Source organism: Plectropomus leopardus, chromosome 3, assembly GCF_008729295.1.
Source record: "Plectropomus leopardus isolate mb chromosome 3, YSFRI_Pleo_2.0, whole genome shotgun sequence".
Taxonomy (NCBI): Eukaryota; Metazoa; Chordata; class Actinopteri; order Perciformes; family Serranidae; genus Plectropomus; species Plectropomus leopardus.
The window spans coordinates 29,636,770-29,651,839 of record NC_056465.1 but is presented as its reverse complement, the minus strand read 5'-3'; the positions used below and the strand labels follow the sequence as shown (position 1 = coordinate 29,651,839).

General features: G+C 39.0%; 1 protein-coding gene across 3 annotated transcripts in view; it reads right to left on the bottom strand.

Moving 5' to 3' along the window:
• ddr2a (discoidin domain receptor tyrosine kinase 2a) overlaps window positions 1-15,070 on the bottom strand; it is a 51,641-nt gene that overhangs the window by 7,123 nt on the left and 29,448 nt on the right. For all 3 annotated transcript variants that reach the window (XM_042482525.1, XM_042482532.1, XM_042482537.1), the window contains 7 exons: window positions 8,230-8,332; window positions 7,457-7,688; window positions 6,193-6,340; window positions 4,182-4,284; window positions 2,643-2,826; window positions 2,314-2,554; window positions 2,017-2,082 (listed from right to left, as the gene is read on the bottom strand). In XM_042482525.1, coding sequence (XP_042338459.1) covers window positions 2,017-2,082; window positions 2,314-2,554; window positions 2,643-2,826; window positions 4,182-4,284; window positions 6,193-6,340; window positions 7,457-7,688; window positions 8,230-8,332 — 1,077 coding nt within the window. The remainder of the gene's footprint in view (window positions 1-2,016; window positions 2,083-2,313; window positions 2,555-2,642; window positions 2,827-4,181; window positions 4,285-6,192; window positions 6,341-7,456; window positions 7,689-8,229; window positions 8,333-15,070) is intronic.

Below are 15,070 nucleotides of genomic sequence, written 5' to 3'. Positions count from 1 at the left end.
AGTGCACACCAGGTTTTACTGTGCACGTGTTTTACCCTAATGATATGACGCCGTGACTTCTCCCCTTTTAAACCTTCTTGGGAAGGAACATAAAGAGACACCTTTTGAAGATGAAGCCTGCAACGTTCTCAGTTCAATCAGTCTGTGTATTTAAATATTTGCCAAAACAAATAAGTGAATTCAGTGATAATTTGGATTTTCACATCTATAAAGGATTTCTGTGAAATGTGCTGTAAAAGCAGAATAACCTTTGTCTCGACTGGCGTAACTCATAAAGTTAACGATGGCTTCATTTGTGCCAAACCACAAAACCTGACACACCTAAATGGAAGAGAGCCAATTAACTATATGTTATTAGTTCTACCTGCACTTTTCAAGATGTGACAAGTTAAGAGAAACTCTGAGAAACTTCTATCACGGCAACTATCAGGAAAATGTGAATAATAGATAAATAAAGACTTTCTCCCTCTTTGCCTTTTCGTTTTACTTTCTCTTGATTGCTTTCTATTTTGTTGATTTGGAGAAGAAACGCGGCATTGTTCAGACTCCTGCACCACAAACACGACAGTTTGAGCACACAGACCAGATTTTATAAAGGAAGCCAACCATCTCCTCCACATTCTCAGATCATTGTAAAGGGGAAAGTAAAAAACTTTTTTCTATGTAGGTCTTATGTGTTTAATGTTGACAGGATCTTGATGGTGTTATTTTACTAATTCATCACAGAATCAGTCCTGACCTTCTTTCTGATTCGTGGACTTCATGCGGACCTAAATGTGACAGTCCGTTCTTTAGAGTAACTTAACCTCAGAGTTTTGGCAGAAGTGTCACTACCCTTGAAATTCAATACTTGGTTTCAACCATAAGAGGGCAGTCACTACTCATATTTATGACACATTATGGGAGATTCCAATACTTTGCACTAAAACGTCAAAATTTGAACGTGAATCTATCAACAACACAACTAAATACCCATAAACACTGAGTTCAGAAAAAAAGTTTAGAGTTTATACTCTTCAAGAAATTAAAGAATTTAGGTTTGTTCTCTGTACAATAAATGCTCCAATTCTGATAAACAGCCTCATAGTTCCCAGCTGAATACTTTATCTTATTCCTTTTCTTACGGTTATGAACCTTTTATTGTAGCCTGTGCTGTGTGTGTATGGTCCCAGCACTTTTAACGTCTTAAACTGTCTTCTCTTATTGTGTTCTTTTGCGTTTATGTTTTTATGCTGTCTTAAATGAGACAATAACAATCTGAAATGAACTGTTTCATATCTGTGACTGCACATTGTTTGAACCTTTCTGTTCTCTAGTTTTCATATTTTGCTACTACTTATTTTGTTACTATTACTATTTCTTTTTGTACTTTGCACTGTTTGTATCTGCACTCTTCCAACTTTGTATTGCAAACTGCTGTGAAGCAATTTCCCTTGGGACAAATATGATTCTGCCTTATCTGATTTTATCTTTACCTTATCTTACTCTGCCGATACACTGACAGCAGGGGAGACGATGCACCAGTGTTAATTTGGCAGCAATTTTAGATTGCTTATTTGTTTTAGTCACATTTTAGTCATTTATTCTGGTTTTGGTCTAGTTTTTGTCAAAAAAAACTCAAAAGGTTTCAGTTGACAAAATTTCATGACATTTTAGTCAAGATGTTTTTTTCTATTTTAACTAATCCAATTAGGTTAATACAGGTCACAGAGATTAGAATCAAGGTTACAGGTTGTATAAAAAAATCATTTAGAGATCATTTTGTTTCATTTTGGTCTTAGAAAAAAGGTTGTTTACGAATAATTCTCGTCATAGTTTTCGTCAACAAAATTAACACTGCGATGCACCCATGGTGCATCTATATCTATATTCAGGGGGGAAAAAAGCAAAAGTCCCCTCTTGGATGCCTCAATGGTAGACAAAACTTGAAACCTTTCTTCGCGCTGGTGCCCTTTTAAATTTTTTGTTGCTCCTCAGACAGTCTGTGTCCTTCACTGATGTGAAATGATCACTGACCTGGTTGTGTGTTTGGTGGCAGTCCTGTCTTGGGTGGAGCCAGTGTTGTGTTGTACATGGCTGTATCTGAAAAACCAGAGGGCAAGCTGATCAGAAATTTAAAAGACTTTAAGTAATAGTTTCATGTAGGTCAAAAATAAATGAACTTAACAGCACCTCAACTTTAGCACAAAATAATGTCGTTTTTCTGCACCTAGTTTCCGAATATTTGCATAAGTATATAAATCTTAAAGGCTAAAACTAGAAAAACTACCAGAGATCTTATTTTATTGCTCCCACACACACTTCAGTCTCTACCTGACTGGAAGGTGATCTCGCTGAACAACATCCAGGCATCAGCAAAGTAGAACTGGCACTTGATGGCACTGGCCATGTGATTGGCCAGGTTGACAGTGACGAAGCGGGCGCTGGGATTCTTCTCGTCCTCCACGGGGATGAAGGAGAGCGGTATGGCCTCCCAGTCCGCTTCAGAGCGGAAGTAACACACCACCTGGCGAAAGGCCTTGACGTGCCGTGAGTACATGTTGTTGCAGTGGACCTGGACGCACATTAAGGGACATGGGGAGACTTTTAATGCTGATGAGAGACGTCGAAAGAAAGAATGAGCTTGTTGTAGGGAGCCTCACCTTCATGGTGGTGAAGTTGCGAATGCGGTCAAATTCAAACATGATTTCTACGTATCCACTGGGGAAGCTCTCATTTGTCCAACCCACGTAGTCGTACCCGGGCCACACATTGTAGACATGACTGTGTGTGAAATCATCCAGGCCGCACACTCCATCTGTCAGCTGGCCCAAACCCTCTGTCATACTGCGAAACAAAGAAGCGTAAAAGAGAGGCACCAAACCCAGAGGAACATCCTTCCTCTTCAAAGTACGCACTCCATTAAGATAAGATAAGATAAGATAAGATAAGATAAGATAAGATAAGCCTTTATTGAGATAATAAACTTGTTTTGCTTGAGGCCCACAACTGCAGCAGCCCCATACATGTTTCTAAAATTTTGGGACATTTCTAGGATTTAGGACATTCCTCTGGTCTTTTTTTTACAGAGTGAAAAAAAGTGGAGAGCTCATTGGGAGCCACCGTATTTTTTTACTTAAATGTCAGAGAGTTGAGTTAATTTTTAACTGCTGCTGCAAACCTGTGAGAAACAAAAAGTATCATCTATTTATGTAGGGGTTCACTTCAGTGTGTTCTGTCTTACTAAACAGGATCTGATGGAGTATAGCAGTAATACTAAACTTATCCAGAATCCAAGAAATGTCCTCAAAAGGTCCTAAAATCATAGAAATGCTCTAAAATCCTAGAAACCTTATTATACCCTCACCCCTGACAGAGGTCTGAACAGTGCCCCTAATGTCCTAAAATTTTAGAAACATCCCTAAATCCTAAAAATATATTTGGGGCCGCTGTAACTGGCCCCTGGCCTCCTTTTCGTTTTTCAAAAGTTGCCCCGAAGCAAAGCAAGTTGAGTATCCCTGGAGTACAGTCTTAAATGCAGAGCTAAAATCCATAAACAAAAGTCCAACATAAGCAGTAGGATTTTCCAGATGTTTTAAAATAATGCGTGTCGTTATGTTTAAAACATCATTAGTGCCTCTACAATTCTTGTGCGCAAACTGGCAGGGCTCTAAGAGCGTCCTTGTTTCACCTCTTAGATTTCCTAACCATGATGCGTTCAAGTGTTTTCATCACTGTGGATATTAAAAGGAGTTTTACAGAGCAACTATTTGACACTAGGTGGCAGCATTGTAAACCAATTCCTCACTTCTGCCGTTGGCTGTGATTTGTCATAAAGGCCATTTTCTTTTTCCCTCCGCACTGTCGCCCCCTCAGAGAGAAGGAAGCCTTTCTGTGTCATGGAGGACATTATTCACCATCCAAACACTATTGTCAACAAGAGACTGATTGGTTCATTCCGGGTCCTAAACTCTGTAAGTTGACTCAGTAATTCCTATGAGGTATTGCCTAACTAAGTAAACCACCATGACCCACTCACCACCGCCTGTCTCTTTGCTCTCACCATGGTGACGGGGCAACAACAAGGTGAGGGGGAAAAAGCACTGACGAAGGATGAGAGCCATGATCAAGCATTGTAGCGGTGTGTGGAAAAAGGAAGGAGGAGGGAATAATAAAACAAACACAGACACAGAGACACACACCTGTGGATGACAGCTCCATCGTAGACAGAGTCGTTGAGATAAGCAGGGTAAGAAGGTAAGCTCATCTGTTCTCCTGCTGGAGCGTTGTACGACACCAGACCATCTGTAAGGCACAGACAGGTATTCATTTTTTAGAGTAAATAATCCTGCAACAATTTCTACGAGTCCATCGTTCCAGCTTCATATTGTGCTGAGACACATTTCTCCAAACCCCAGAGGTTTGTTTCACAATTGTAGTTGAGATGTTTAAGATGACAACAGCTACCCAATAAGCTGAGTTAATCAAAACATAATCCAAATTCTGCACAAAACATGGGTAGAAATTTCCATTATGTATACAGAAAAGTACATGTGTGATATTAGATTATTTAAATGAAGTGCTGGAGCAAGCTGATAGAGAAAATGCAGTATGTTGGAAAAAAAGGTTTATGGTGACAAAGTTTCAGGTATCAAATAATGTGAACTTGCTGCTTTTCTTTCTTTTTTTAACACTTCAAAATCAAGTTGTCTTAGATATTCTTATAAACAGAAAAGGGAAAGCACAGGAAATAAACAACATAAGGGAAACTGCACTTTTAGCTGCACCCTTTATCGGGCTATGCACCAGTGGTACTATGAACCCTTAAAACTGCTTAAAGCTGCTTTTTCTTCTTCTACTTTGATTGGATCTCAAAATTTCACCAGAAAAACATTTCAAATTGTGCTGTTTCGTGCATTTTTTAGACACCTGAATAAGTTGCTGCATTTATGTGCTCCTCAGATTGGTCCTGTTTTCCATGTTGGAAATCATTTCTTCTATTTTGATGAAGATGACTGACAGAGATTGTATGGACTAATGCAAGTGAATCAAAGTTGTAAATAGATTTGTACTGTGCACTGATTATCTTTATCTACTGTATGTTATGTTAAGATTAGATTAAAGTGTGGAGGCTACAAAGATGTTTTCTATTTTATTGCACAGAGCTTTTAAACCACACACAGATGACCGGTATTTGTGTGACAACTAAGAACAAAGTTATTATAATATTGCTTAGTCTGACTTGTTTGTTGACTTGCTTGTAAGTCAACAACTGCTTGCTTGACTTGCTTGTTTATGCTGATAAAAAACGGTTTGGTTACATCTAATTTAATAAATTACAAATTACCTACGAGCAAAAAATGACTATGCAATACATAAATTTTTTTTTTTTTTTAAAGTTTGTTAACATCAACCAACCGTTTACTTTTATCCACCATGTTTCTGTGTATATGAGATCAAAGTTAAGTTTTTAAGTTGTCATTCCGACTTAAGGGGGTGTTCATGTGCATTTTCCCAGCTGAGAACTAATTTTTTTGATTATTTTGACACTACATGAATGCAGCATCATATTTACAGACTGTCCTAAACAATTAAGCTCAAATAATTGAACTTAAATCTAACCTTAGTATGCTAACTTTTGACAAAACAACTTACCAGCTTTAAATTTAAGGAGGTATACTTGGTGCCTGGCACATATATATTTGTGATTTAGATGAGCACGAGGACACAAAGATCAAAAGAACCTAACAAGTTTGTCAGATTTAAACTTCAATTTAAGAACTTTGGGATTTTGAGCATGGGAACTTTGAGGTCAAAGTGAAAGAATAAAAGGAAACGAAACAAAAGTAAAAGGTTGTCTAAGTACCGCTCCAGAGCTGGAAAAGACAACTAACAGGTGCCAAATAAACACACACAAAAACCGTGATTTTTATCAACAAAGTGCTTAGATTTAGGGGTCATACTAAGAAACATCTGGTTTAAGTGGTTATTCAATACTTAGTCAGTGATATGATTACAGCAGTGTACATCAGCGTCGACAACAGAGTCCTGCTTGTTTAAAAGTGACACAGTCAGCTGATCATTTCTATCTTTATGGGCTCAAAGATAAGAACTGGAGCCTCAGCTCAGCTGTCATCTCCCCACCTTCTCGCTCAATAGCCCTTACATATCCTCTCTTTTCACTTTCACTTCCACCTCAGCCACCTCTCTTACCCAGCCATTCACAGCCGTAGAGCTCCACTCTCATGCAGACGTTCATGGAGTGGTCTGTGACGGGCATGAAGCGGACGAAGCGAGCAATGATAGGTGGCTCGAGGTCCTTGAGCACAATGTCATAGGCGTTCCTGTTTCCTTCAATCACCTGCAAGTAATGAAAATAACAATATAATACATTTATTTTGGATACCAGCTTTCACATAAATAAAATTCACAAACCATAAGAACATACAATCAACAAAAACAATACAACTATAAAATGTCAAAATAAAAGTAAAAGAAAAGACCATTATGACAAAACAAACACACCAAGGAACAAGCATTAGACATCTTAAAGGAGGCTATTTTGAAAAAAAAAAAGGGTCTTCAGTTGTTTTTAAAGGTTTCTATGGAGGCTGGAGACCTTTTGTTTTCAGTTTAGAGCACGGGACAGCCAGACTGCATTAGTCAGAAGACCTACTGACGATAAAGGAGGAAAGTACAAGATCACAGATGAACTCAGGTGCCCGACCATGAAGGGCTCCTTATGTGGGATCGAGTACCTTAAAATGAATGCTAAACCTAATGGGAGGCCAATGTGAAGAAGGTAAAATGGGCATGATGTGTGTTGTCCTGCTAGATCTGGTTAATAGCACGACAACAGTGTTTTGCACAACTGAGAGATGATTCAGCGATGACTTGCCAAGACAAGTAATAAGGGAATTACAGCAGTGCAGAGGGGGAAGACAAAATCATTAATAATTGTTTCAAGCTCAGGTCATGACACAACAGACTGGAATATTTCTTAGTTGTAAAAAACAAGTATAGATCAATGATTTAACAGGGTCATCTATATGCGTAGCCTGATCGAAAATAATGCAAAGATTTATTAAATTTGAGCATATAGTTGAGGAAAGGGCCCTTATGCTCTGGGCAACTATTACCAGAACTTTCAATGTATCTGTGTTTAACTGTAAGAAGTCTTTAGACATCCAATGGGAGGAAACCCAGTCCAGGGCACTCCCAGAGACAAACCTTGTACCATTTGCAGATAATGTTCTAATGAATCAGTCAAATACTATCTCTATTACGACTATAAACACAGTGATACCAGGCAAAAACAATTATAGACCATAAAAAAATGAACCTAAAAGACATGATGTGTGTCAGTACACTGGGTTTCTTTATCAGAAGGTCAAATTGATCATAAAAGGGCACCAAGCTAGGTAAACCAGGGTTTCACCTCAGACACTGTAAAGTATTGAATGATAATTTGGCATACCTGCTTGCCCTGCCTGTTTCTCCACGAGATCCAACGACTTCCATCGCGGCTGTATTTAATCTTGTACATCTGGGCAAACTCATTACCGATGCCTCCCGCGTGGCGACCCTGGGTGCCCACAAGGGTGATAAAGTGGAGTGAGCGCAGGTCAATCTGAAGGAACTCCTTCAGGCTGTCTGGCTCTACTGTTATCTCTGGACACCAAGCGCCATCGCCCTCCTCAAAGTCCAACCTGGAAGAGACACACAGATAGAGAAAAGGAGGGTGAAGGTGAAAGGCGGGTGGATGCTCATATTTGAATTCAGACAGGAAAAGAGCAAGGGAGAAGAAAAATTAGGACAGGATGGAGAGGAAAAGGTGAGAGGAAAGTTAAAGTGAGTGCGGTGGAGGATTTCACTTCTTACAGCCTGTTATAAAAACATCTCAATGGAAGCCTGCGTCGTAAATTCATCTTAAAGTGTTAATTTTGGGCGAGGGGCTGGCAGCAGCGAGGGGGAGACTGAAAACATAGCCTCGGATGGATGGGGAAAGTGCATTACATCATTATCGTGATACTTACTGAAGGCCACCCAAATTCTGCACACATTTACACAAATGCCTCCTTAATCATGTGGCTGTACGTTGAACTGATACCCTAGTTTGTGGCTTACTGCAAATAAACAGGCACCTTGAAGGATAAGCTGCCCACACACACACACACACACTCATTATCAGGGTAAACATATGAAGCACGCCTGTGTGTATGTGTGTCTATGCATGTGTGAGAGACCTACCTGCCATATCTAGCAGCGGTGGATTCGGACCACTGGCTGGAGGCAGAGATGTCCTCGTCCTGTATCTGCCCTCCTGACATGCCCAGAGGATACCGACACACACCTGAAACACAAAAACATGTTGTATTAAAAGATCAGGATAAATAAATAAACAGATGAGTATGTAAACATGTCATTTTTGAGTACAACCTGAAATAGTAATAGAAGTAATTGTTATTTAGCTCACTGAAAGGCCATCTTTGATTGAGTAGTTTTGAAAAGGCAAGGCCATAAAACATTCAGGACATATGATATTTCATTATATTTCTCTCTTTGTCTTTGCAAAAAACCTGTGAGAATAAGTGTTCGTGAAGAAACGGAGAGGAGAGGCTACCAGTTTTGTTTGAATCACTGAATTTTAGATAAATAGTTTGGAAGTAGTGCATGGTAACTAGTATGTACATTTATGTATTTATACTGCGCTACATTTCAGATGGGAATATTTTTTCTCTGCTACACTTGATAACACTTTGTAGAAGTTGTTGTAAACTTTACAGTTTTAGTAATTTTTTATATTCATATTTTTAAAAAATTCAGTGGGCATATTAAACATGATGCATCATTAAATAAATGAAGCCACCCAACAGTAAATGAAGTAATCGGCTCCAAAATGGCCAACAACAGCTAAGTGCCGCTTACACGTTAGCAACATAGAGCAGACTGTACAAAAGAAGTAAACGTAGCCACGGTGACGTCACTTGTTGCTTGTGAAATATGGTTTCTCCAAGCCAGAAGTGAGTGTATTTGGACGAGAGGATAGATCTGACTCTTCAATACAAAATTAACAGCAAAAATTGAAAAGTTATTGAGACTGTAAACTTGCTAAGAAAATGTTTACTGAGGTAAAAAAATCAAGTGAGAAACTGAGTCCAGGGCTGGGAAATATAAAGACATTATATCGTATTGAGATATGAGACTATATCGTCGTAAATATTGTATATTGTTATGTCATAATATAGAATAAATTGTGTTTTTTCCTTATCTTTGAAGTACCAATAGTCATTCTTACAATATTGTCACATAAAAGAGAGAATTTGTAAATTTGTAATGTCCAATTTTGTCTCCCAGTTCTAGCATTAGAAGCATATTATCTATATTTATTGTGTATGAAAACATATCCTAAAAATACTTCTGACTTTGCAAAAATTGGAGTTGCCCCCTGCTGTCCAATAGAAAGAATGAATGTGCAGTAATGAGCCAATTAAAACTCAGCGCACCACAACGAGAAGCTGCCGACAAGAACGACAAGCAACACAAAGGTGAGAGTTATACTTTAAATATATAAATATTTACTGTTTAGATCCCACAGTGCTCCATTACTTATCCAATAATTTAATTTTATCTCATCATTGCTCCTTTTTTTTTACATTTACGTGAGTAAAGTACTCTTAATTCTATTTACTCAAGTCTCTAACAATGCCTCTATTTAAGCAGGATATTCTCTCCACCGCTGGTATTTAAGGCGACCTGGATTATCACACTCTGAAACACGCAGCTCCCCTCACTCCTCTCAGACCAACCACAGCGCTGGTCGGTGTTGAAAACCCGAAACCGTGCTCAAACATTCACCAGACGCTCGCAGACATTTCTAAGACAGGACTACTAAATCCCCTGCTTCTGTCAAGAAACCTGAAAAATGTGATGGATAGTTCTGGATGAAGAGGAGGGGTGTGGTGATGTGAGAGAACTACACACACACACACACACACACACACACACACACACACACACGCACATTCAAACGACTACACACTCAAATTGTGGTTGCTTTATTGAAATAATAAGCTGGATCCATTCAGTGTCTCTGCCAGTCCAAACAGTGCTGGTATCGAGCACATGCACAGGAGTTGGTTTCTGTGTTTGTGTGTGTGTGTGTGTGTGCGTGTGTGTGGTGGAGCTGGCAGGTTTCAGCCCATCACGCCCCCACTGTGCGGTCAATAAAAGCAATATGCCCTCTGTTTCCTGCATGCCCGTCCGCCCCCTCATGTCTCCTCTGTCCTCCTGTGTGGTCTCTCCCCTCTCTCTCTTTTCCTCTGTCCCCCTTCATCGGCAAAAGGTGATAAAAGTTAAGTTAGAAAATCATCTCGTTAAGACTCAGCTGGCTAGTGGCTAACTGAGCGTGACACAGCCAACATGGTATCTATTAACTTTTACGAGGCTCTGAATGGATATACTGATTTCTGGGTGTTTCCAGGAGCTAAAATGAAAGGGCGCTTTTCCATCCTGCGTTATCTACAGGGTGGTGTTTTGGCCTAACATTGATAACTCCAACTGACAGGATATGACCACTAGTTAGCCTCATTTATGGATGAAAGAGCCTTTGGAGAAACTTGATTTCTGCATATGTGATAGTGTGGGGCTTTCAGTGGAGCTGGAGACGGAAGTTAAAGTGACCCCGTTCGCCTGGCCCCTTGTCTCACAGAAAAACCTTTGAGAAGATGCCAGCAACAGCAGAGCTCGAGGTTCAAGGCCTTCTCTGTCCCTCTCTTTCTTTCCTTCTTTTCCCTCTCTTCTTGATCTCCTCCAAATATTTGCTTAAAAGTCAAGATGTGAAAATCCCCCGAAGGTTTGGGACCGATGACCTGATACGCCGCTCACATGTCTGTGTGCACAAAACCAGCCGTAGATGCAACCACACGCACGCACGCAGGCTTTTCGTCTTGGCAGTGACACAGTGACAGCTTGAAGGAGGCACAAACAAAAACTCTCCCAGATGTCTGCATTCGCCTCCTCGTCCTCCTTTCATCTTGTCCTCTCTAACCTTTGTTCCACGCTGCCCTCTTCGCTGCAGCTCTCAACATTTATTCCCAAATGTTAACACCCCTTCACTCCTGTTTCTCTCCTTGCACCAGATTGGCTTGGCTAAAAGCAGACCACATCAACAGAAAAAACTCTTCTCATATTCCCAGCGCATTAGCGGTATACTCGGCTGCATCATTACGAAACCATTTTAATGATAGGTGCTGGGCTCAAACTGCACGTATGATCGCTGTAGTAAAACACAAATTGTCAGGCCCTGCTTCAAGAGAAACAGCAAAGACCCAATAAATGATTTCAAATCGAATCAGGGCATTATGAGATAACGAGAAACATTAGTGTTTCAAAATGGAAAGATAATCACTGGCGTCATGTTGTATCAGTCTTTGGTGCAGCCTGGTCAGGAGGGTATGGGGTTTGGGCTGGTTGATGATCTTGAAGAGCCAGAAGAGTATCACAAGTTTAAAGAGTGTAAACAGACAATGAGACGCAGATTTTTAAACTAATTTTCAAAGGAAGTGGCTACAGGCATGCCAATTTGTTGCTAAAAATTGCAAAATGAAGTTGTGAAATCACTATGCGATGACGTCATTACGAATACGCAATGACGTTCCTCAACTAATTTACTTGACTTGCAATCCCAACTAAAAATATGATTCAAAATTTGTTAGTTTAGATTTATTTTTTATGATTTATTTCTTTATTTTTAAACAAAATACATCGTAGGTTTGTTTTATTCGGGTTTTTTTCTTGTTGGATAGTAAAACCACACATGAACAGTTGTGGTTGAAATTACTGGTTCTTAGTATAAAAATATGTGCACAGTGTTTTGCAAAGCTGAATTTAGTGAGGCTTTTTTAAAAATAATGAAAAGCTCAATATCGGTTTGTTTAAAGAATCTGTGTTTGCCAAGGACAACGGACATTGGTCTAATGCTATACAGGCTGAACAAAAACTGCATACTTTTACGATTATTAAAAACTGAAAATGGTAATATGGTAAGGCGAATTAAGTCGTACACAATTACCTAACAAAACTACGCAAACATGTCTATAATGGATCTGTCCAACGTGCTGTCGAGAGATTCACTTTGTTTTTTCCACTGTCCTTTTTTTGTAAACTGTGCAATGCTTTGTTTTGCAAGATAGAAATCGATATCAATTTGAAAATATGGAAGATGCACAAAGACGGAGATTGCTGTTCAGTTCTGATACATAAATTAGCTAGTTATCTGGGGAAAGCCTGGGAGAAAAGACAAAGACTCCTCACCAGGATAGTCTTTAGATATTTGGCAATTTCTCATGTAGCAGCTCAACTGGGATTTTGTTTTAGTTTTAGTTTGTGTTGCTTTTCTTTTCTTGATCCACACGAGAGGTGTCTGTAAAATTGAGTCCTGTAATCACAAGTGGGATGTCCAAATAATTTAACCCAAAAATATAACAGAATGGATGAATTAATTTAATAATTAATTAATGTAGTTGGCCATTTAGTGGCTTCTTGTGCGTTAGCTATCTAACATAATAACAAAAAGGTATCAAATCCTAGAGATACATGAATATTGAACAATTACAGCTAAAAGTGCAAAAACGGTGTATTTTTGTCTTATTTTCTTATTTATCAGTAAAACTGCACATTCTTAAAACTTATGTGTTTTAGGTTTTTGGAATAAAGGTGTGCATTATAGTATTTAAGTCTCTTTCTAAAAGTTGCTAAAGTTTCCAAGTAAATTTAATAAGTAGCTAAATTTGTAGCTAGGTTCTTGATGGGACATAAAGGGTTGCCAGGGAAGTCTGAAAAGTTGCTAAATCTATCAACAAAATTGCTAAATTGGCATCACTGTCAAGACAAAGAACAAGATGACCGCAGTGTATTGTCACACACACTGGGATGACACATTGTATAAAAAGACAAAAAGTACTCTTAGTGGAAATGCTGTGATGACTGTTTATGTGGTGTGGTATGAGGTGGGGTCATAAGTTCTGCCATTTTTCTATGAAGTCTAGCCAGAAAGATACAGTGATACACACAGACAGTGCAACATCACTCGTTGGGGAAAACACAGAAAATGAGACATAATTGGTGAAAATAGGAGTCATTATCAGAGTCTTTGACCACATCCTAAAGAGAGTCGGAGAGACGGGCTTCAGTGTATATCGTGCCGGATGTGTGACCGCTCTTCCAAATGTTGGTTTTTGCTGTGTTTATTTATCTACCCAACCCACTCAGAGGTGACCCTTGGGGTGAGCTATGGGGGCAGGAGAGTGTGTTCATTTGGACACACACACAGATTTACCCCCCTACTCACACACACACACACCACCACCACCACCCATCAGGCTCAACGTTTGGCCACAGTATCTAAAAATATCAACTCAGAAAAAAGGTGGAAAAATACTGGCCTTGTGTGGTGGAAGAAAGACGAGAGAGAGAGAGATGAAGGAGTAATGGACCAAACCCTCTCTCTCTCTCACCTCTTGATTTTTACCGCACCCTGACTACTGAAAGGCAGGTTTGTTCTGCAGTGTTTGCAGTCCAACCGCTGGCTCCGAATACATCCACACACACACGCACACACGCACAAGTAGTCATGCAAGTTGATGTTCACATCTGCTTCATGATACTTGTCCATCGAGGGCGGTTTTGATCCGGTTGCTCATAAATTTACTGTCTACTTTATTACATGTATTATCTATGCTGTGGTCACCAGAGGAAATAACAGGAGCTCAAGATCCTCTTGATTTAGTTGCTTTAAAGCTGCAGTAATCATTATGATTATTATTATTATGAAAGTGGTCACTGGTGATGATAAACTAACATAATTACCAAACAGCTGTGGCTTTAATCAGCTCTGTGGAGCTTTTAAGTGAATTTTAGCCAACCCAATCGCCAGAAAATATGTTAGCACTGTATGTTTCTGTAATAATATCTATATGTTATTATGTAGCAAACCCATTAAAAGTTTACATTTCAACAACCCTGTGGTGCACATGTGGCTATGTTGAGGCACAAAAATGACTTGGTTATGGTTTGGAAAAGATCATGTTTTGGCTTAAAATATCTGGTTTAGGGGTCACAATCCCTGATAGAAAAGCAGCTATGTCTTTAAAAAAATAATTGCTCTCTGTTGCAGTAAGAAACGCAACAATGTCTTAGTTAGAAAACAACCTCTTTTTGGCACTATCCGTTTTGGAAAAACAGGTCATGAAAAACACCCACTTTTGGTGCTTAAAAAGCCGCTTATAAAACAGCTAGGTGTCATTAAAACACAGAGAGAGCAAAACATCACGCATGAAAACTTATGATATGCAACTTAACAAAGTGCCTGTAGCTACTAGCGGTTGACCTATTTTGGTTTTTAACGATCAATACCGATAACGATCATTGGTAGTTAATGAGACTGATAACTTATGTCTGGAACTGATATGCATTTACAATAAAAATGAAAATCTTTCTGTGAGTGTTTTGAGTTTGGAATATAACAAATTCCAACATAAAACTTTGCTTAAATGCCTTTAACAAATATTTAATCAAAACTGAAACGTCATATACAGAAAGTCCCCAGCAGCTTTTTTTATTAAGTCATGAGAAAATTTTAATAAAAAATGAATAAATAAAAGTAGCTCCCTGAGGTTTTAAAAAGCAAATCAAGGCAATTATTAAAATAGACGCTGATACAGATAATCAGCAAAATGCCAAATATTGGACCCAATATTTGGCCAGACCGATAATGTGTCGACCCCTAGTAGCTACCAAAAACATTACATTTTAGCATGTCTAAGGATTATTTTAGCACCCGATGTCGACTGGAGGGCAAAGGTAAGGTGACAAATTCAATATTGTCAGTTTGTCTCTGTGTTTCTTCTCTTTGTCCTGATCATCTTTAGAAATTGATCGAATCACCAGGTGACATCATCATCTAATCTTACAAAAATTAAAAACCAGGCCATGCATATCCCAGTTAGCTTCAAACTCAAAATTAGCTACTGTAACTTATTTTTGAGTGTCAGGATCCCACACATTTGATGCTTCACATTTTATCGCCTGT